The 23,464-nt window shown below is 38.7% G+C and overlaps 1 protein-coding gene across 1 annotated transcript in view; it reads left to right on the top strand.

The window, feature by feature from the left end:
* LOC122551725 (low-density lipoprotein receptor-related protein 1-like) overlaps positions 1–23,464 on the top strand; it is a 1,910,187-nt gene that overhangs the window by 1,117,590 nt on the left and 769,133 nt on the right. Inside the window, exons 19-21 of the mRNA XM_043694091.2 lie at positions 8,815–8,895; positions 11,839–12,006; positions 16,108–16,290. Coding sequence (XP_043550026.2) covers positions 8,815–8,895; positions 11,839–12,006; positions 16,108–16,290 — 432 coding nt within the window. The remainder of the gene's footprint in view (positions 1–8,814; positions 8,896–11,838; positions 12,007–16,107; positions 16,291–23,464) is intronic.

Genomic DNA, 23,464 nt, shown 5'->3' with positions numbered 1-23,464 from the left:
AAATTAGTGATTGCAGTGGTGGAGTTTTGTGCGAAGTTATCTCAAAAATGTGCAAATTAAAATTAGAACTTTTTTTTTCCTCTCCCATTCAATCTCTTTTTGATTCTTGCAATCACATCTTTTTCACTGTCATTATTTTCCGCTCTGTACTTGACTTGACATTGACTCTAACCACTCTAATTTAACCTCCTTCTCAATACTTGCACATCTGTTTCGCAATCTTTCAAAGGCTACGTTTTACATGAGGTTGTGTTGGAGTGGGAAGTGCTTGCTCATCCTCTCAGAGGAAAGTCCGCTCTGAAAGCCATCCTTTACCTTGAAAATCTGCTCCGCAATTGTTAGATGCTGTAGTCGGGCAGCATTCTCTAACATTGGGATTTCTGCTCCTCATGCAAGAAGAAATCCCAGGCAATTTGATTGAATAGCTGTTCCATTGTCTCCTGACAGTTCCAGAACTCAATAGTGAATGGTACAAAGGATAGAGCAAGAACTTGAAGAGGATTATAGGGTGGCATGGTGCCTCAGTGGTTAGCACTGCTGTCTCACATATCCCTGGACACAAATTCGATTCCAGCCTCAGGGGACTGTTTGTGTGGAGTTTGCACATTCTCCTCACGTCAGCGTGGATTTCCTTTGGGTGCTCCAGTTTTCTCCCACAGTCCAAAGATGTGCAGGTCAGATGAATTGGCCATGCTAAATTACCCACAGTATTAGGTGCACTAGTCAGCGGGAAATAGGTTTGGTTGGGTTACTCTTCGGAGAGTCAGTATGGGTTTGTTGGGCCAAAGGGCCTGTTTCCACATTGTAGGGAATCTGCTGACTGACTAACATAAGTTTCAGGGCCTTAGAAAAGGAAGGGATCCTGGAGCCATGGCAGAGGGGAAGGGACTGGGGACTGGGTTCTGTCAGGCAAGTTGCACAGAGCAAAATTGGGAGGGTGAAATCTTGGCATCTACCCCTTCATGAGCTCAGGAGCTCTGTGGATGAATTATGCCCTTCCTTCCTGCCTTAATTCATGAAGAAGATCACTGAAGATATCTTTCCCACTTCTGCCTAACTGTTTTCATTCATTCCTAATTGCCAGTGTAAACCACATTACTGTGGGTTTGGAGTCACTTGTAGGTCAGTCCAGGTAAGTGTGGCAGTTTCCTTCCCTAAAGAGCACTAGTGAACCAGATGAGTTTTCTGAAACAATTGACAATGGTTTCACGGTCATCATTAGACTCTTAAGATAATTTATTGAGTTCAAATTTCATCACTTGCAGTTGTGCAATTGAACTTAGGTCTCCAGATTATTATCTGGGTCATTGGGTTTATTGTTGAGCAATAATATGACAAGGCCATCACTTTTCATTCACTCACAATAACTTATATTTTATTGCAGGCAGCACATTATTCAGATCAAATGATTTGTGAATAACCTTAATCATTTACTTCAATGTGGCAGGAGGGCAGAAAATTCAGTGCCTTCCTACCTTTTGCATTATGGGATGAACTTTGGAGTATACAAGAGTTTAGGCTAGCCCGTAGCAAAAATATGCCTATTTAGTACAAACTCCAGTCCCAGTTTTCAGAGTTAAGACAATTCACATTTGCTTGTCCTGTTTGCTCAGCACTGGGTGACCTGTTTCCGTTTGCCGTGAGTTTTTCAGTCACACCTCCATCAACTTGCAATGCAAAACATCATCAAGATTAAATAGATAAGGGCAAGTTTAATTAATGGCTCGACTCCATCCAGCTAGTTCTGGATCATTAATCTTTTTAGCTGACCGTCAATTTGGGATTGCCAATCTGATTTTGATTTAATATATTCTCATATTATTCCACGTTTCTGTCAGAATTAATCATTCAAGAAAATGAAGAACAACCAAACAATCTAAGCTTGTGCTCTCTCATTGTTTAATATAACATATGGCCAACAGTCCATTAACCTCCAAAGCTTCCATGACAGAAAAATGGATGTAGTCAATAAATGAGTAGAAGCCCTTTATATATGTGATGTAGTATTATTTGATATTTTCAAGGAAGATTTTGACAAGTATTTGCATTGCATAAATTATATTTTTTTAGCGGAACTTTTGTAAATTGCATTAGCTCCCTGTCATCCAAAGCACAGACAGTTATGATTGTTAATTGGCCCATCTTGCCAACTTTTAATTGATACATGTGAACTAGTTTTCTGTCTTGTATCCAAGTAGAACAATTGGCTGCAACTGCTTATCAAACTGTGAGTGTTTGGAAAGCTAGTGTGAATTTGTCAGAGCATATCATAAGCATCAAAGTTAAGGGTGACCTGATTTTCATGTTGAGCCTCGTGCCTGTTTTTTTGGAGGCCTTAGGTTTAATCACTTGACCATCTGTCTCAATAAAATCAAAACGTTTCAATTTTTCAATCTTTCAATTTTTTTAACTCTATCCTTCTAGTGGATTTTGGATGAGTATAAACATGCTGATTAAATGAATATCTAACTCACATACTAACTGCTACTTTTGATGAAGTCTAGGAAACTTCTATTTAGGGATTAACACTGACTACTTGCATGGCACAAAATTTCCTTGTACACTGTGTCAAATAAAAGTATAAATATAATTTTCTAAAATGGAGTTAGAGTTTTGTTATATATAGGAATCCTCCCCCCACTCCAGGAGAGATTTTGCAATTCAGTCCCATTCCAGACAGAATACCCCAATGTTGTTAAATTCCTGGATGAGCTGACTTTCTTCCTTAATTCAACTATTGCCTTGATTGGTTTCAACAAGGTTAATTACATTTAAAAAAACATACACATCTCTTGTGGAAACCTGTCTCCCAGACCCAAATTAACTTATGTTTTAAAAGGAACCTCTGTAACAAAGCTTTCTTGCATATACAAAACTGGCTTAATCATAAGAGACAGAGGGCAAGGGTGGAAGGATGCTTTACAGAATGGAGAGTTGTAACTAGTGGTGTTCCACAGGGATTAGTGCTGGGACTGCTATTTTACCTTGTTTACATAAATGATTTGGAGGAAAACATGGCTGGTCAAATTAATACGTTTGCAGAGAATACAAAGATTGGTGGAGTTATGGATAATGAGAAGGATTGTCAGAGGATACAGCAGGATATAGTTCAGTTGGAGGTATGGGTAGAAAAAATGAAAGATGGCGTTTAATCTGGGCAAATGTGAGGTGATGCATTTTGCAAAGTCAAGTATAGGTGGAAATTAAACACAGTGAATGGCAGAACCCTTAGGACTTTTGATACACAGAGGGATCTAGGTATGCAGGTCTACAGATAACTGAAAGTGGCAACATAAGTAGATAAGGTAGTAAAAGAGGCCTACGGCATTCTTGCCTTCATTGGAAGGGGCATTGAGAAAAAGGATAGGCAAGTTATGCTGCAGCTTTATAGAGCAGTAGATGTGATTTATATGGACTTCAGTAAGGCGTTCGACAAGGTTCCCATGGGAGACTGATTAGCAAGTTAGGTCTCACGGAATACAGGGAGAACTAGCCATTTGGATACAGAACTGGCTCAAAGGTAGAAGACAAAGGGTGGTGCTGGAGGGTTGTTTTTCAGTCTGTAGGCCTGTGACCAGTGGAGCGCCACAAGGATCGGTGCTGGGCCCTCTACTTTTTGTCATTTACATAAATGATTTGGATGCGAGCATAAGAGGTACAGTTAGTACGTTTGCAGATGACACCAAAATTGGAGGTGTAGTGGACAGCGAAGAGGGTTACCTTAGATTACAACAGGATCTGGACCAGATGGGCCAATGGGCTGAGAAGTGGTAGATGGAGTTTAATTCAAATAAATGCGAGGTGCTGCATTTTGGGAAAGCAAATCTTAGCAGACTTATACACTTAATGGTAAGGTCCTAGGGAGTGTTGCTGAACAAAGAGACCTTGGAGTGCAGGTTCATAGCTCCTTGAAAGTGGAGTTGCAGATAGATAGGAGAGTGAAGAAGGCGTTTGGTATGCCTTCCTTTATTGGTCAGAGTATTAGCTACAGGAGTTGGAAGGTCATGTTGCGACTGTACAGGACATTGGTTAGGCCACTGTTGGAATATTGCACACAATTCTGGTCTCCTTCCTATCGGAAAGATGTTGTGAAACTTGAAAGGGTTCAGAAAAGATTTATAAGGATATTGCCAGGGTTGGAGGATCTGAGCTACAGGGAGAGGCTGAACAGGCTGTGGCTGTTTTCCCTGGAGCATCGGAGGCTGAGGGGTGACCTTATAGAGGTTTACAAACTTATGAGGGGCATGGATCAGATAAATAGACAAAGTCTTTTCCCCTGGGGTTGGGGAGTCCAGAACTGGAGGGCATAGGTTTAGGGAGAGAGGGGAAAGATATAAAAGAGACCTAAGGGGCAACTTTTTCATGCAGAGGGTGGTACATGTATGGAATGAGCTGCCAGAGGATGTGGTGGAGGCTTGTACAATTGCAACATTTAAGAGGCAATTGGATGTGTATATGAATAGGAAGGGTTTGGAGCGATATGGGCCAGGTACTGGCAGGTTGAACTAGATTGGGTTGGGATATCTGGTCGGCATGGATGGGTTGGACAAAAGGGTCTGTTTCCATGCTGTACATCTCTATGACTCTATGATAACTTTAGTTAGGCCGCACTTGAAATATTGCATACTGGTCACCACACTAGCAGATGGATGTGGATGCTTTGGAGGGGGTACAGAAAATATTTACCAGGATGTTGCCTGTTGTGGGGGATTTTAGCTATGAAGTTAGGTTGGATAGACTGGCTTTGTTTTCACTGGTATGCAGGAGGTTGAAGTACAACCTGATAGAAGTTTGTAAGATTATGAATGGTATGGATAGAGTGGAAAGTATGAGGAGTTTTGTCAGGGTGGAGAGGTCAATTACTAGGTGACACAGGTTAAAGGTGTGGGGAGATGGGAGAGTTGAAAAGAGATATGCGAGGCAAGTTTTTCACACAAAGGGTGGTGAGTGGTGGAACACGCTGCCAGATGAAGTGATGGAAGCAGCACAATAGCAACACTCAAGAAGTACCTGGACCAATACATGAATAGGAAGGAAACAGAAGGCTACAGATCTTGTAAGTGAAAACAGTTTTAGTGTGAAAGGGCAAAATGTGTCGGTGCAGGCTTGGAGGGCCAGAGGGCCTGTTCTTTGTCCTTTGTTTACAAAGAATGAGTTCATTAATTTATAATTATTAATTACAGAAACAGAGATTATGACCAAGAGGTGAGACCAACAAGTTAAAATTTAAAGAGAAAGAATTAGCCTCTGAATTGTTTGTAAAGAGTAAACAGATGAACATTACGACCATTGCAAAAGCGGGTTAAGTGGTATTCTTGACGTTATTAATGAACAGTTATTTTTTAAGTTTCTTGCATTTGTATGCTGATTTAAAGTCGATTAAGTGGCACTGGAAAATAGCGCAACAGGTCAGGCAACATCTGAGGAGCAAGAGAGTTGACATTTCGGCCTTAACCTTCCATCAGGACTGAAGAGTTAAGCCGGAAACATAGACTCTCTTGCTCCTCAGATGTTGCTTAACCAACCTTGCTTTTTCCAGTGCCATACTTTATCGACTCTGACTTCTCCAGCACCTGCAGTCATCACTGTTTCTAGGCTGATTTAAACTCCATTGTTCTGATTCTTTCTCTCTTATTTGTTTTGCAGCATTTTTAAAAACAAATCTCTAAGACAGGTGTTACATCTGCAGTTATTTTGTCTCTGTAGCAGTCCTCCTTAAAAAAGTCACATTTTAGAAGTAATGGTGGTTCTGAACCATTGATATGATGCCATACCAGTCAAGTCACATCCCAAAGCTTTGTTACTTGTGTGTTGTTACTTACAAGAAATTTGGATAGTTACCTCCGAAGTCAAGAGGGGCTGAACTGACTCATCTTTCAACTACACCCTGATCTGGTGATATCATAGTTTGAGTTTAAAAGTGAAGTTGAGTTGTCAATCTAATAAATAAATACTTCACTATGTATAACTTGCTGTACGAGATAAGCCAGGAGAAAGTGAGGACTGCAGATGCTGGAGATCAGAGCTGAAAATGTGTTGCTAGAAAAGTGCAGCAGGTCAGGCAGCATCCAAGGAGCAGGAGAATCGACGTTTCTGGCATGAGCCCTTCTTCAGCCCTTCTTCCTGAAGAAGGGCTCATGCCCGAAACGTCGATTCTCCTGCTCCTTGGATGCTGCCTGACCTGCTGCACTTTTCCAGCAACACATTTTCAGCGAGTAAGAGATAAGCCAGCCAGATTTCTTCAGTTTCCAAGTAAAGAATTTGTTATATTTCTAAACCTCACTCAAGCAATTATGAACAAAAGGGTTAAAAGTACAAGCATATCCAACTACCAGTAATGCCAAAACAAAACATACTTGACACCTCTAATGCATGCAAACAAATGCAAGAAACTTACCACATATCAGATCTTAAAACTTGACTAAGTAACATGTGAAGTCAGAAAAGGAAAAAACTCATGGATTGTCCAGACCCCTGTTTTCAGATATACATCCAGTTCCCTGTGATAGCTGTTGGTACTGACATTTCTTCATGGAACAGTTACTCTGTAATGGGAGATAGGGCAATTATCTTGTTTACTTGATGTCTGTGGCATTGATTCAGAATTCTCCTATAAGAACTTTCAGGTTGTGACTTCCAAATGGGCCTTCAGATTCTGAAGAATGGTCATTGGACCTGAAACATTAACCCTACTTTCTCTCCACAGAGCTGCCAGACCTGCTGAGTTTTCCCAGCAATTTCTGTTTTTGTTTATCCTTCAGATTGACAGTTCAATTTTGGCAAGAGATACTTAAAACAAGTCAGCACGTGGTGTCTGTTCCCTCTCTACTGAAACATCTTTCTTCCTGAATGTTTGTTAATCTTTTTATGCCCAAGTCCAGGGGTACATGAACCTGCCTCAGAGAGCTTTGTTGATCTGGCATCTCCTAAATTTCACAAATGCAACATTTCAACTGTTTTCAGCCAGGGTTGGTCGCATCAAATTTGTTCCTTTCAAAAATTGTGTGTTATGAATAACTTATGAATTTATTGATTTTGTAATTTTTAGATTACATATTGACATTACAAAATAATAATGAAAAATCCAAACATGAACAATTTGTACAATGGAAAGTGCTAACAGATGTTTATAAAGTTGTACTTAGATGCTCTAATTTATGTTGTTATTTGTCTTTCATTGGCCGTGCACTGAAACATTCTCGTTGTCATTTTGTGCAGTGATACATGTGGGTAGTCTATGGTTATTTTGATTGTGTATGGTCCATTGGTTGGAAGTAATATTTCTTGTTGTTAGATTACACTTTGTCAGTTCTTCTTCCTCTGTCAAAAAGAATGGTTCAGAAAGGAATCAAAGGTGATGAATGCCAAACTGAAATTTGTTGTAACAGATATGGTTTAATATTATTTATTGAAGCTAATCAATAAGATTAGGTTAAAAATTACAAAGTTACATTGCACATTTTGAAAAGCAGTAAGAATATTTTGGCCTACAACCTGTAATGGAAGCTCATTATAAGTGTACTAGAAGCTGTAAACTTGTTTTTGTAATCATATTCCTAATGTTAACATTAACATTTCTTTATCTGCGATGATGGTGTTTTTAGTGATTCCCACAGCCAAAACTCTCAATGTATATCTCAATTATATTTCCACACAACTGAGAAAGGTCCACTTTTATCACATTCTACCCACTTTAAATCTGATTTGCAGTCCTAACATGCACCAAGACATGTTCATTCTCACTCCTACTCATTGGCCTAGACATTTTCTAATCAACATGTTCAGGGATGATGATGATCATCATTGGTGGTCCTTCTCAGATGAGGGTCACTCTCTTCCACTCTCAGGTTGAGTCAATAGGTAGTTGTATAGACCAATGCGGCTACTGCAGTCTCTGTTACACATGGGACTTAAGGTGGTCACGGGAAGGGGTAGATGGGCCATTGGTGTGGCGCACTCTCCTTTTGATGGTTTCACCTGGCTTCTGGTTTTTCCCAACAGCAACCCTCGAGGTGCTCAATGCCTTCCCGCATGTTCCTCCTCCACTTTGGATAGCCTTGGGCCAGTGATTCTCAGGTGTCTGTGGGAATGGCACAGGGATGATTTACACATTTCTCAAGCAGTAGAATTTTAATTCAGGCCTCTTGCATTAGCTCTCAGATAAGCAAAGTCTTGATTTTAATATTTGAATTTTAAATTCAAAATGTTTGGGTTTAAATCCCTGCTATGGCCTCACTTTTCCCTATCTCTGTAATCACTTCAAGCTTTGTAACCAACTTTAAATATTTACACTTCTCTAATTTTGTTCACTTGAGCGTCCCTAATTTTAATTGTTTTGCCTTTGATAGCTGTGTCTTCAGCTGCCAAAGCTGTGTCTCTGAGTTCCCTCTCTAAACCTGTCTGTTACTCAACCTTCTTTTCTCATGATAACATCATGTACAGTTGACCTCTTTGACAAAGGTTTTGGACATCTACCCTTAAATCTAATTAGCTGAAAGACGTTCTTTTTCATAATGCTCCAATTAAGCATAAGTTGACATTTTATTATGTTGAACAAACTAGAAATGCAAGTTTTTGCTGTCATTATGTACTTCAGATGTCAGCTACTTCTAAGCTTGTGTGACAATGAACAAACTGATTCTGGAAATTAATGATAGGGAAAGAATTTATAGGAAACCAGAAAAAAAGAAATGGATAGGAAACAATTAAATTATTTTGGGAATTATAACAACTGATTACATTTTCAACTGTTTTGTATTATATAACAGTTTATGGCACATCAAGTTGTCTTCATAATTTTTTTTCTCTTAACAGCATTTCCAACCTGCACTCCACTAACTCAGTTCACTTGTAATAACGGAAGGTGCATTACAATTAAATGGCGTTGTGATTCAGGTAATACAGTCATGCAAGACAGAACTGGCTTGTCGAGAATAATATTTTATACAATATCTCTATTCTTTCTTTACATTGATTTCAGAGTGAATTGGAAAGCTTGCATTCACTTTTATCAGTTTTTTTTAAATTTAAAAGTAGTGTTTTTACATTTTGTCTTGTAGGAGCAATACAGCACAAAATCCGGAAAGTAGATCTCAAGAACTATCCATAATCTCTCGGCTAGGGAGTGGTATTAGTAAATTTAAAAATATAATTTCCAATTATTTTGATTTAATATAATTTAGATACCGAGACTGAAAGGTTTAACTATAGAGGACACCTTGCATAGATTTATCTTATATTCTATTGAATTCAGAAGATAGTGGATTGATTTAATTTGGCACATTTAAAATGATAAAAAAGTTCTGGTAGGGTAGATACAGACAAACTATTTCCCCTAATAGGTGAAACAACAGTGATGGGAAAGTGTCTTAGATTCAAAGCTTTGCCATTTACGAGAGTGAGACCAGGAAGGAGTTTTTCACACGAAGGGGAGTAGAGATCTCGAATTCTATCTTCCTAAAGTTTGAGAATGCTTTAAATGTTCAAATTTGATCACAGTCTTTTTTTAAGATTAATGTATCAAGGGATATCAATCAAAATCAAGTAAATGAATTTGTATACAAATCAGCCCTGACCTGATGAATTACAGAGCAAGCTAGAGATGCTGTTGGCTTTCTCCTGTCACTGTTTCTAGATGTTGAAATAGATAAAGTTTCATTGCATCACTGGAATTCTAAAGCAGGGAGCTAATGTTAGCTTCATTTGAAACGTTAATCAGACCGCATTTGGAGAACTGTGTGAAGTTCTGTTTTACATACAACAAAAAGAATATTAAAGCACTGCAGGAATTATTGAAGATTTAGGAGGATGTTACTGGAACTGAAAGAATATTACTACAGAAAGACTTAATGGGTTGGATATATTTCTTGGAAGGAAAGTAGAATACCAAGGGCAAAGGAATGCTAATCATCTTTAAAATTACAAAGGGTGTAGTTGGAATGAACGGAATTGTGGAATCTATGCAATTCCATGATGAAAGGCATTTTAAAAATTTTACTTGAAATTTCCAACAAAGTTCATAAAGGTTCCAGACATTTTAAATGCCATGATCACACAATATCATCATGCAAATCAGAAGGAGAATCACACAGCTAAGCAGGAGACTATTTCAGCCAACGTGACTGTGGCAACTCTTTGAAAAATTTATCCAATTTAACCCCACTTTGCTGTCATCCCATATCTCTGGGTTGATCTCAAATTCAGTGCTCATTTTACCACTGGTATTCATGTACCTCTTCAAGTGTAGACTCTAATAGTGATTCAGCTTCTTTTTGTTAATTTTTCTCATAAACTGAAAACAGAACCTGACATCGTGAAAATGAGAGCCTCATCTTCCGCCTAGGAACCCTCCAACCACAAGGGATGAATGCAGATTTCTCCAGCTTCCTCATTTCCCCTCCCCCTACCTTATCTCAGTCCCAACCCTCAGACTCAGCACCGCCTTCTTGACCTGCAATCTTCTTCCCGACCTCTCCTCCCCCACCCCCTCTCCATCCTATCACCCTCACCTTAACCTCCTTCCACCTATCGCATTCCCAACGCTCCTCCCCCAAGTCCCTCCTCCCTACCTTTTATCTTAGCTTGCTTGGCACACCTTCCTCATTCCTGAAGAAGGGCATATGCCCGAAACGTCGATTCTCCTGCTCCTTGGATGCTGCCTGACCTGTGCGCTTTTCCAGCAACACATTTTTTAGCTCATCGTGAAATTTTACAAAGTCCTACGATCTTGTCTGTCCATTAAAATAATAAAATGCACATGGTTTTAGTAGACTACTCACTCTGTTTTGCCTCTGATTTCTCCTTTGATTTCACGAATATCTAATAGTAATATGAGAGTTAAAAGTAACAGATTTTAAGTCCAAGCTAATCTAATTGTAACATTCAGTGGATTAATGGTGCAACGTCACACAGTCAGCAGCATACATTTACAAGTAAAATGATATTTACTGCAAAATGCTGGATCCCCTAAGGCTCTGTTTAATATTGTTGTCAATTATTTTGATGTTTTATACCATCAAAGATGATGTGGAAATATAGCCAGAAGATCATACGTTTGGGCCCTCATCTGTACTGAGTTAGCTCATCTTGCCAATGGCAACATTGCTATGGTAGAATTCAACTCAATAATCTCCTGCCATAGGGAATTACTTCTAATTAGTGCACGTGTTCAAACATCATGCAAGGATATGATCAAGGTAGGCTGTAATGCCCTCCAACATCAAAGAGCCTGCATGCCAGAATTGCAAAAAAAAAAAATCAGTTGGACAAAGTACAGAAGGATTGTGGGCACATGTTGAACATATGCCTTAGATGGGTCAGAATCCTGAAGCAAGAAGAGATTTTATTCAAATCTCATAATAAATGTGCAATAATCCTATAACTCCTATACTCAGGCAGCATAATGGCTTAGGGGTGAGCATTGCTGCCTCATAGCCCTAGGGACCTGATTAGTATTCTACACTCGGGCGATTGTCTGTATGCAGTTTGTACATTTCTCTGGGTTCCTGAGTTTCCTCCCACAATTCAAAGATGTGTATCTAAGGTAGACAGGCCCACATGTCCAGGGATGTGCGGAATGGGTGAATTAATCATGGACAAGGCTCAGTTGCAGAGATAGGGTGGTGGGGTGGGTCTGAGTGTGATGTTCTTTGGAGGAATGGTATGGACTCAATGGGCCAAATGGTCTGCTTCCACACTGTAAGGATTCTATGATTCTATAACTGCTGTTCCGCTTGACCTTCAGTAGTAATACTCATTGGGCACTTTTGTTAACCATCTGTGGCCTATGATTGAAAACTTGGTGTACTAGTGTTTCTCATAATGTTGCTTGTGTTACAGATGATGACTGTGGAGATGGCAGTGATGAGGTGGGTTGTTCTCCTTCCTGTACCAACACTCAGTTCAAATGTAACAATGGCCGGTGTGTTCCGGAGCATTGGATCTGTGATGGAGACAATGACTGTGGTGATTTTAGCGATGAAACCCACGCCAATTGTACAGAACAAGGTATTGTGTGCTAAGTAACTAGCATTGTAGATTTTCCAAAGCTGTAATATCTTGGGGCAGAATCAAAAGAATGCAAAAACAATCATTGTTATACAAGCATGGTCATGTACTTCCCACTTAAACCACCCCCATCGTCCACCCAAGACTATTGGACAGCACTTTATATGTGTATACTAGCGAAAGACGAACATGGGCAATATTGATAACCATGGCCTCATTAATATCATTATATTAGAACCAAAGTGACAAGCCTATTTGCAAGATGCTCTGTGAGTGATCTAAGTGTTTGTGACTTTTTGATTTAAACGAAAACTTAGTTCACTCCAGAAATATATGTAAATCTATGATCTCATGGCACCAATATAGGTGTTGCCATATTAGAGTTTACAAAGTTAAAGATATACTTAGCTCCTATTTCTAATTCATTACGAAGACTGGGAAGGGACAGGATTGTGAGATATATAATATGCCCAAAAGAGTAGATAAACAGATATTCACTGCCTATTTAACTTTAAATGTTTTTACAAAAGGGGCATATGCGTAAGCTTCATGTCAGAGTAGACAACAGAAGAAAGTTTGTCTCTAGCTATTCAGATTTGAATATTGTTAAAAGTCTTTTTTGATATTCACATAATTTCAGAATTATGCAGATTCTGTTTATTGTGTTACAAAAAGTTGGATTCATGATTCAAATGATCCTTTCACCCAATGTTAGTCATCATTTTGAATGCCATTTGCTATAATGCTATGTTATATTTGAAGATAATCAAATACAAGTGAATGCTGTCCACCAATCAAAATGTAGAGAGATTGCTCAGAAGAGAAGAAATTATAAATACTTGCTAATACATGTAATGATACAAATCATGATTCTATCAGATTCATGATGAGTTATGGCTGAATGTTAATACAAGGTCTCCTGCCTCCACCCTCTTCCCCCCAACACCATGTAGCAGTCTGCCCTACAGACATTGTGCGACCATTGGTTTGTTAATAATTAGAGATAGCTTCCCCACTTCACCCCGCCAACAATTAGGTAGCTGGCAATTCTCTTGTGTTGGCAGTTCCACTGGACACGGGGCAACAGCGAGGACTACAGCAAATGCATGAGGAGAGTGCATTAGGGTTGATCCTCAATGTGAAGATTTCCAGATTTTTGTGGATATGAGGCTGGTAAGCCCATGAAATAACTCCACAGAGTCTGTCACCAAGTTACCCTTTATTTTCACGTGCACAATACGTGGACTCTGACCAGCTAGCTCAGCTCAGACTTTAGAGTGAAGACAATCTCTTGAGACTCCTTTTTATTTTCTTTTTTTTCTCTTTCTTTATTTTTTCTTTTTTTTTAACACCCCCCACACTACAGCCTAATCATGGTAGTGCTTATTTTTTCCCTATGGACTCCTGTTTATATTTTTTTTCCTGGTTATATTTTTTTAATTTAACCCCCACACTACCACCTAAGTGCGGTAGTGCTTATTTTTTCCCCAGCACCCATGGTGTGTGTGTGTGCAGGTGTGAGACACAGTGAAAGAAACAAACTGCATGAATCTTTATTCAAATTCCACCACCAGGAAGATAGGAAAACACCCGGGTGACCAGTGAAGACTCCTTTTTCTTTTCTTTTCTTTTCTTTTTTTCAAAGGGCAGTGCTGTGTGATCAAAAACAGTGAAGGGGAGGGTAGAATCCCCTGTTTATTTTATTTTTTCCCATGGTGTTTGTGTGTGTGCAGTTGTGAGACACAGTGAAAGACACAAAGTGCATGAATCTTTATTCAAATTCCACCAACAGGAAGATAGGAAAACACCCGGGTGGCCAGTGAAGACTCCTTTTTTTTTCTTTTCTTTTCTTTTTTTCAAAGGGCAGTGCTTGATGATCAAAAACAGTGAAGGGGAGGGTAAAACTGTTGTTTATTATTTTTTTTTTCCACCACCAGGAAGATAGGAAAACACCCGGGTGGCCAGTGACAAACACTGCCCTTCACATCAAAGGGCAGTGCTGAGTGATCAAAAACAGTGAAGGGGAGGGTAGAATCACCTGTTTATTTTATTTTTTCCCATGATGTGTGTGTGTGCAGTTGTGAGACACAGTGAAAGACACAAAGTGCACGAATCTTTATTCAAATTCCACCACCAGGAAGATAGGAAAACACCCGGGTGGCCAGTGAAGACTCCTTTTTATATCTGTCAGCTAGGACCCCTTGATTGGCCCACATTAGCCCCAAACAAGGATGCATACTTAATGAGATCAATCTGGCCAACATCGTTCCAATCATTGCAGCCCAAAAGTGTGGGGGATAGGAGATTGGGTGCCAAAGTTAACATGAGAAGGTGTGGGGGTGATATGTTAGCTGGACTCAAATCTCGAGGAGTGATCTGCAATGGGCAAGGGAGCTCATCTCCCGTTTCTAGTTTATAATTCAACAAGTTTTACCTGGCGGGCTGGCGATATGGCTCTGGGCCACCCTGTCTTTGAATAAAATCCCAGAAGGAGACTTTTACATAGCTGTTAGTTAACTACACATATATTACTATATTCTATCTCCTAAACTGCACAGAATATATATCTGATTTTATTTTTATTTTGGTAAGCATGGAAACACTTTATTGTATCTCATTGATAATCAAAATGGGTTTTATCTTCCTTGAGGGGGTATTTGTGCATTGCCTTAGAAATATTGATGTAGATTTTTCATTTCTTTAAAGAATTGCTTTTGAAAATTGGTCAACCACGTAGAAAGCATTCAATTTTCATGTCTGTTAAAATCAATAGTTCTGTGATAGTTTGCAGATTCGCAATGTTTGGGCAGCCAGTTGAACATATACTTGGTATTAGATTTGAAGCTCTTGAACTTTTCTTCTTTGAATATTAACAACATTAATAAATAGTACTTGATAACATATTTAAATACTTGTTAATGAAATATTTTTACTGCAAATGCTGATTCTGAAATAATTAACTTTATAGTATGTATATAGTTAGTGTATAGCTCAATCATTTCAACTAAAATGGAAGCTGATTTAAAATAATATTTAAAAATATTAAATAAATCATGTTTCATGCTCAGCATTTTCACTGATTTCCTAACCAGCTAAGTGATGAAATGACACATGGTCACTAAGTTAAATCAATCATTTAAAGTTTGCAGTTAGATATTTCAGGGAGTTCCACAATAGAAAAGAACATAGTTGTGGCTGTGAGGAAACTCATAGGTGAAACCATTGACGGAGCTTTGCAGGATTGATACTTTATTTTCAGTTCTATGGAGAGGGATGGCTATACGTGTGGTATACAAATGAATTGACTTCATACACTTTCATGCATGAATGATTTGTTATAATTTAGAAGGTTAGCACATTCGCATAGAGTAAGACATCTCTTTTTACAAGATTTTCAGTCCTGCTTAATTAGTTTCTTGTTCTGCTCAGCCATTGATGTTGGGGGCTAGTTAATCCATCATAATTCTGCCTGAGTCTCAAATTAATCATGGTCCATGCTTCTGCAGGTTTCATTGAATCAGTTTGACAAAGCAATCTTTTGGTTACTAACAAAAAACATATGAAAAAAGATGTGCCCTTTAACTCTAAATAAAACAACTTAACAATTATTAACTTCTCCATTACTAAGGTCCTTGAGTTGTATAATCATAATTTAGTCTGTTTTATCATGCTTTGTCAAATTCAGAATAGTTATTTTGAAAATATGCTTTAACAGTAATGTATTCCTCTGGTTTCTTGAATTAGTCCTATCTGCGAAAAGTTTATCTGTAAATAGTGAGCACTCCTGTTTCAATTAACACTTGTGGTTTCTAATGCTCTGTTTGAATTAATATTCCCACTCCTACGCTAATGAATCTCTGCTGAAGCATTACATTTTGATATCGTACTCCAGTATTAATCAGAACATTGGCACAGTCAAATCTTATATTTGGAATGAAAGCACAAATGCTAAGAGTACTGGAGAAATTTGATAAAATATGAAATATTGAGGTAAAAGTTTTGAAGAAACAACAATTAATATAATTCTTATAGCCTTATCATATTTACTTTTCTCAAATAATTGCATTAAATGTAAGTACATTGTTTGTATTCTCCTTACAGCCACAAGGTCACCTGGTGGTTGTCACAGAAAACAATTTCAGTGCTATTTAGATGGCAACTGTGTTCCACAACGATGGCATTGCGATGGGGATTGGGACTGTGAAGATGGCAGTGATGAAAGCAACTGTGAAAGAAGCACAAGAATGTGTGACTCTCATTTAGAATTCAAATGCAAAGACACAGGTATGACTGAATAATGCACTTTGTGGTGACCTTGTGTCAACAACAACTTACACTTGCATAGCATTTTTAAAGTAACAAACATTCCAAAGCTGCAACTATACAAAACGCTGGTGTGGCCACACTTGGACTATTGTGTACAGTCCTGGTCACCATATTTCGGGAAAGATGTGGAAGCATTGGAAAAGGTGCAGAGGAGATTTACCAGGATGTTGCCTGGTCTGGAGGGAAGGTCCTATGAGAAAAGGCTAAGATACTTGAACCTGTTCTCATTGGCAAGAAGAAGGCTAAGAGGGGATTTGATAGAGACATACAACATGATCAGAGGAATAGATAGGGTAGACAGTGAAAGTTTTTTTCCGAGGATGATGACGTCAGCTTGTACAAGGGGGCATAACTACAAATTGAGGGGTATAGATTTAAGAAAAATATCAGAGGCATGTTCTTTACACAGAGAGTGGTAAGGGCGTGGAATGCCCTACCTGCTAATATCGTCAACTCAGCCACATTAGGGAGATTTAAACAATCCTTGGATAAGCATGGATGATGATGGGATAATGTAGGGGGATGAGCTGAGAATAGTTCATAGGTCAGCACAATATCGAGGGCTTGAAGGGCCTCTTCTGTGCTGTATTGTTCTATGTTCTACTTGCTACGTAGAAGCAGTGATAAACAAAACCTGAAAAATAACTCGGGATGGTGGCTGAAAAACATGATCTCAATTTTTAAAAAGTACATTTTGCAGAACGTTTTGACAAAGGTGGGAAAAGTTGTATGGTTCATGAATAGAGTCCAGAGTTGTGCCACTGATGGTAAAGCAGAAGGATTAATGCACAGAAGACTGAAGATCCAAAAGGGATTCACATCAATTAGGACAGTGGTACTGAAGTAGGTAGCAGAAATTAAGGAGTATTTAAGTTATAACTTGATTTACAACTGAGAGCAAGGATTCAAAAATAATTGAATTCAGGGGTTAGAAACCAATTAAATGGAAACAGGAGTAATGCAAAAGTGAAATAGCACAAGAAAGAGACAGTGGAGCGTTGAGCAATTTGGGTCTTTCTCAGTTTGAAGTCAAAAAATTTGGTCTGATCATGCTATAGATGAAAGTATCATTTTGGGGAGATAAGGACAAGGAAGGACTATACTGCAGAGGTGGAAATCATTGACTTGGTGATAATTGGAGGTGAAGTTTGAGATTCAACAAAGTGTGTGAGAAATGCAATCAGTTGAAGATGCAATAATGTGACTGGCCTCAACAATGTTCAGTTCTTGAAAATTCTCGCTTATTTTCACAAGCTGGAAAATTAAAGGCTAGGATTTGAAGTGAATGTTATGATGCAATGCTGTAACAGGGCAGCATTAAGTGTCCACACAAAATCAAAATTTGAATTTAGGCTTCAGCATAATACTATTGATGGGAAACAGTGGGGTTAAAGTTAGAGACTTACATTGCAAAAAGGAGGCCTGTGATTTTTTTTTTAATTTTTTTTAGTGACAAACACTGCCCTTCACATCAAAACATTCCTCCTTTTTTTTTTATTTAACCCCCACACTACCACCTAAGTGCAGTAGTGCTTATTTTATCCCCAGCACCCATGGTGTGTGTGTGTGTAGGTGTGAGACACAGTGAAAGACACAAAGTGCACGAATCTTTATTCAAATTCCACCACCAGGAAGATAGGAAAACACCCGGGTGGCCAGTGACAAACACTGCCCTTCACATCAAAGGGCAGGCCTGTGATTTTTTTTTCTTTTTTTATTATTTTTTTTTTCTTTTCCTTTTTTTCCTTTCTATTTTTTTTCTTTTTCTTTTAACCCCACACTACCACCTAAGTGCGGTAGTGCTTATTTTTTCCCCAGCACCCATGGTGTGTGTGTGCAGGGGTGAGACACAGTGGAAGACACAAAGTGCACGAATCTTTATTCAAATTCCACCACCAGGAAGATAGGAAAACACCCGGGTGGCCAGTGACAAACACTGCCCTTCACATCAAAGGGCAATGCTGTGTGATCAAAACAGTGAAGGGGAGGGTAGGGACTAAATCAAAATAGAATTGGAGGGAGGCCTGTGATTTTATAAGCAGCAGGAGAGGTGTTGCATTGGTCACCCATCTATGGACCAATTGAGGGCCCTAATTAGGCAGTTGCTATTACGTAAGGGCCTTATCTCACTACCATTCAAATTTCATAGGCAGTTAGGAGAGGCCTAGACCCAACAAGTTTGCCCCTAAGGATGCCTCAGGAACAGAGGTCATAGAGTCATAGAGATGTACAGTATGGAAATGGACCCTTTGGTCCAACCTGCCCATGCTGACCAGATATCCAACTCAATCTAGTCCCACCTGCCAGCACCCAGCCCATATCCCTCCAAATCCTTCCTATTCATATACCCATCCAAATGCCTCTTAAATGTTGCAATTGTACCAGCCTCCAACACACCCTCTGTGTGAAAAGGTTGCCCCTTAGGTCTCTTCTTTATCTTTCCCCACTCTCTCTAAATCTATGCCCTCTCATTCTGGACTCTCCAATCCCAGGGAAAAGACTTTGTCTATTTATCCTATCCATGCCCCTCATAATTTTGTAAACCTTTATAAGGTCACCCCTCAGCCTCTGACACTCCAGGGAAAACAGCCGCAGCCTGTTCAGCCTCTCCCTTTAGCTCAAATTCTCCAACCCTGGCAATATCCTCGTAAATCTTTTCTGCACCCTTTCAAGTTTCACAACATCTTCCGATAGAAAGGAGACCAGAATTTTTTTTTAGATTAGATTCCCCACAGTGTGGAAGCAGGCCCTTTGGCCCAACAAGTCCATACCGACCCTCTGAAGAGCAACCCACCCAGACCCATTCCCTGACATTTATCCCTGACTAATGCACCTAAAACTATGGGGAATTTAGCACGGATAATTCACCTAACCTGCACATCTTTGGATTGTGGGAGGAAACCGGAACACCCAGAGGAAACCCATGCAGACATGGGGAGAATGTGCAAACTCCACACAGACAGTCACCCAAGGCTTTAATCAAACGTGGGACCCAGGTGCTGTGAGGCAGTTGTGCTAACCACTGAGCCACCTTACCGCCCCAAATTGTGATAGGAAGGAGACCAGAATTACCTCTTAATACAGAAAAGCACAATAAAAGAATTAAAGTGGGGCAAGTTGGTCAACCCAATGCAGGTACACATCCAACATTTATGTTGGGCTGTGGGGAGACCATGCCCAACATATAATCCAGGATAATTGAATTATCATAACTATACTCAAGTGCTGTATTGTCAGAGGATCCCTCTTGCTGTTCAGAAATTCAAACAAGAACCTATCTGCCCTCTCAGTTGAACATTGACATCCCAAGTCAGTATTTGAAAGAAAACCATTATTAAGGTCCTATCCTTCTCCACAGTAAACACTGATGCAAAATACTCCCTCATCTTCTGTGCTTTTAAACATGAGAAGTCTTGCTGATCTTCATGGGGCAATATTATCTCCGTACTTACTCTTTTGTGCTAAATATATTTGTAGAATCCCTTTGGATTCTTCTTAACCCTGTTTGCCAAAGCTATCTCATTTCCCTTTTTTGCCTTCTTGATTTCTCTCTTATATACACCCCTACTGCCTTTATAAACTTCTGGAAATTCAGTCGATCCCTGCTGCCTACACCTAGCATATACTTTCTTCTTCTTCTTCTTCTTCTTCTTCTTCTTCTTAACTAAAACTTCAATTTCTCTAGTCATTCAGCATTCCCTACACCTCACTGAAATAATTTAATGACACTTACAGTTTTCCAACCTTAAAGACTTCTTCCAATGATGAGAGAGCTACACCACTAGCACTCTCATTTTGTTCTACTGATTTTCATATTTCATAGTCAATTCAGTGCCAGGGCATGAGAGAATGCAATGTCTACCATTATCTATATACAGAACAAACTTTTGAGAGAATAAGTTGTTTCTTAGAGACTTACTTTGGTAATGGTAACAGATACTGGCTCAGTTTCAAGATTTAAACTATATTGACAGAAAGGATTGTGAGTTGCAAAGGCTGAGATGCGTTCCCATCAATTTCATCACTAACCAGTCAATATTAACAGAATTGAATCATTTACCGACAGAATTCTTTTCTTACTGTTGGACTTAAAAAGAGGTAAACCTCAATGTTGACAGTAATTTCCAGGCTTTATTCTTCAATAAATGTGAGCAGTGTATTGCCCTTCTCTAATTGCTCATCTCAGTCTTTGCATTCAGCTGGTCTTTTATTAAAATTATTCTCCCTTGGGATATGGATACTGCTGATCAGGCATATCACCAATTGCCCTTGATCTAAATGGGTTTCCAGACTATTTTAGAGGACAGCAAGGAGCTACTTTAAGTCTCGAGTCACATGTTTAGCAACCAGACTAGGTAAGGATGGTAGATTTCCTTTCCTTTGTGGGGCATTTTTATTTTTACAATAATCATTTGTTTCATTATCACCAAATACTGAGATTCGCTATCAGCTCCAGATTTTATGAATTGATCTGAAATTTCCCCAGCTCAATGATGGGGTTTGATGATATTTTCCGATACTCCTGGATTAAAGTCCCACATTCCCAAGTCTGCTCTCTCATTAGAGAGAGAGAGAAAGACAACTGGTGATGCTTTAACCTGAGGGTCACCATGCCTCAGATGAGAGGAGAGGTTGACAAGAAGAGTCCTTCATGATAACCTCAGCTGTCGCAGGAATTCAACCTACACTGTAGGTGTTACCCGGCAATGCAAATCAACCATCCAACCAACTGAGCTAACTGAAGCTTGATTGTTCCTGGAATAATAGCCCAGTGACATTCTCACTACACCACCACCTTGCAATGGAAGGTCATGAATAAATACAGCTAAAATGCACTTGTTCACAAAATGTGTATTAAATATAACAAGCAGTGAATCGAATATTTATCCAAATTTGATGTATAGTTCACTAATCCTTAATCTGTATGTATGGATTGTGCTGATAAGCATTGTGAGTGTGAAATGAAAGCTTTTTTATTTCTATTGATTTTTTCTTAGCTAAAACAAGTAACCTTTCTCTTTCAACTGTTATCTGAAGAAAAACATTCATATCAATTTCTGCTTCCTAGAGAGGAGGCTTTTCTCCGCCCTGTCTTACAGGGAAAACTGCCTGATGGCACCCAATTCATAAACGTGTTGTATCAAAAATATGTTGTCTTTATTGCCCTGTTTATTTATTACTTTGGATTATTGCTTCAGCTAAGAGGAAGACAAAACTGTTTCCATCAGGTCATACTTCTCCATCTAGATTTTTTTGCTTTCCTTTTAAAATGAACTGCTTTGACACTATCTTACAGCTTTCTAATTTTTGGTCTTTTCATATTCCAAAAGTAAACTGTCCTCCATACAGAGAAGCTTACTAGCTCTCTCCTTTGGGCCATAAGACCAAGAGATAAATGGCACAGGATTCAGGGATCCATGGCAACTTGGCCACGTGCCTTCAGTGCACAATTCTTGTTACCAAGGTGAATGTAACACAATTTATCCACTGAGATAATTTAACACCTTCCTACCTGGTATGAAAATTAAATGTTTACAAAATGCATATTAAATATTGAAAAAGGGATAAATTAAATGAATAAAACAAGACCAATTCCCAAACAAATTGTGATTTGACTTATTGTGTGTTAAGCTTGATGAATACAAATAAATTCTTTGTATAATAATAGAGAACTCTAACAGATGGAGTGTTATGAAATTTCAAGTTATTTTGCATTAATCTAAATAATATGATACATTTAATAGTTCATAACAATTGTAAGTTATGATATCAAGCCTTTATCAGTTGGTAAGGCAGCACAAAAACATTGCAAGTCCTGTTGCGTCATACATCCGTGTTCTATTTTCTTTTTAATATGCAATTCATTGAAGCAAACTCATCATTGTTTCTCAAAGGTGGAGAAAAATAAATTCAGTTTCTGTGCAGATTTATGTTTGGAGATCTACGTTTCTCAGTATTTGTCATTCTCATTCAAGTGACTTGGATTGAAGAGGGAGACTCGTAAATTAGTTTAAATTGTTAAGACCATGTCATTTTACTTTTTATCTTATTTTTAACTAGGCATTAAAATGAGAAAAGAACTGTTTTTCAAATGCTAAGGATGGCTGCAGGATTACTGCACACTTGAAAGCAAGCAACCTCGTACTCATTTCAAGTGTCATTTATACAGCTGTTTGTGAACCAGGAATTGGCTTGCATTTTGTAGACAAGCTCAAGCTGAAGGGTTGTGTCTATAAGGAGATTTAGTTGGTTAGAAGAAGTCCATGACTAAGGACCAGTTATTTGTGACAAAGGTCCTTTGCCTGCCAATAATCATGTCATTGGTTCTCAGGCTGTGAACAAGATGCAAAGAAACTATCAGACTGCAAACAGCTCAAGAGCTCTTTTTGTTTTCTGCAGAAACAGCCAATTTAAGCTTGAAGAAAATAATCTATCTTTCCTTCAGTTAGTGAATGATGTGACTTTTAATTGATAAGTCAAAACCATTTTATAAGTGAACTCGCTACCCTGTACCTCTTGCAAAGCAGTCAAAGCATCCAGAAGCTGACTGAGAAATAATGTTCTGACGAGCACAAGAATCATAACAATCATCACAGCAGCCCTTGTGAGCAGGAACTACTGAACTACTTTTCCAATTTTTCCCTCCTTCCATAATCAACGTCCTTATGCGTCCTGTGTTAGCTAGCAAAAGGGAGTTTAAAAAGGGGATTAGAGTATTAATATGCTGATGGTTCACAGCTGTTTAGCTATAGTGACGACTTGTAATAAAGAGTAATTTTTATTAAATATGGAAACCACACATATTTTCTGTCTCCCTAGGTCTTGAAAACAGGTAAACAGGGATATATTGCATATTTTATTTTGAAAACTGAACTTATATAACACCTCCAGGAATAGCAGGGTTTGATTTTTCTGCATCCCAATGAGTTGTGACAGAATCTAAAATGCAATAACATGCAGTTCATTCTGGCTTAATAGGTCAATACTGGCATTTATTGTTAAAGGAATAAAGAAGGGCAGCTCTGCAAGGCATTAATAAGACTGCTGAAGTATTGCATACAATTTTGATCCCCTTACTTGAGAAAGATTATGGTTGTATTGGAGATAGTTCAGAGGAGGTTCACTAGATTGA

This window comes from Chiloscyllium plagiosum, unplaced genomic scaffold (genome assembly GCF_037043375.1).
Source record: "Chiloscyllium plagiosum isolate Xiang-an unplaced genomic scaffold, Cpla_swu_hap1 HiC_scaffold_7, whole genome shotgun sequence".
Lineage (NCBI taxonomy): Eukaryota > Metazoa > Chordata > Chondrichthyes > Orectolobiformes > Hemiscylliidae > Chiloscyllium > Chiloscyllium plagiosum.
This window is presented reverse-complemented; position numbering and strand designations above follow the sequence as displayed.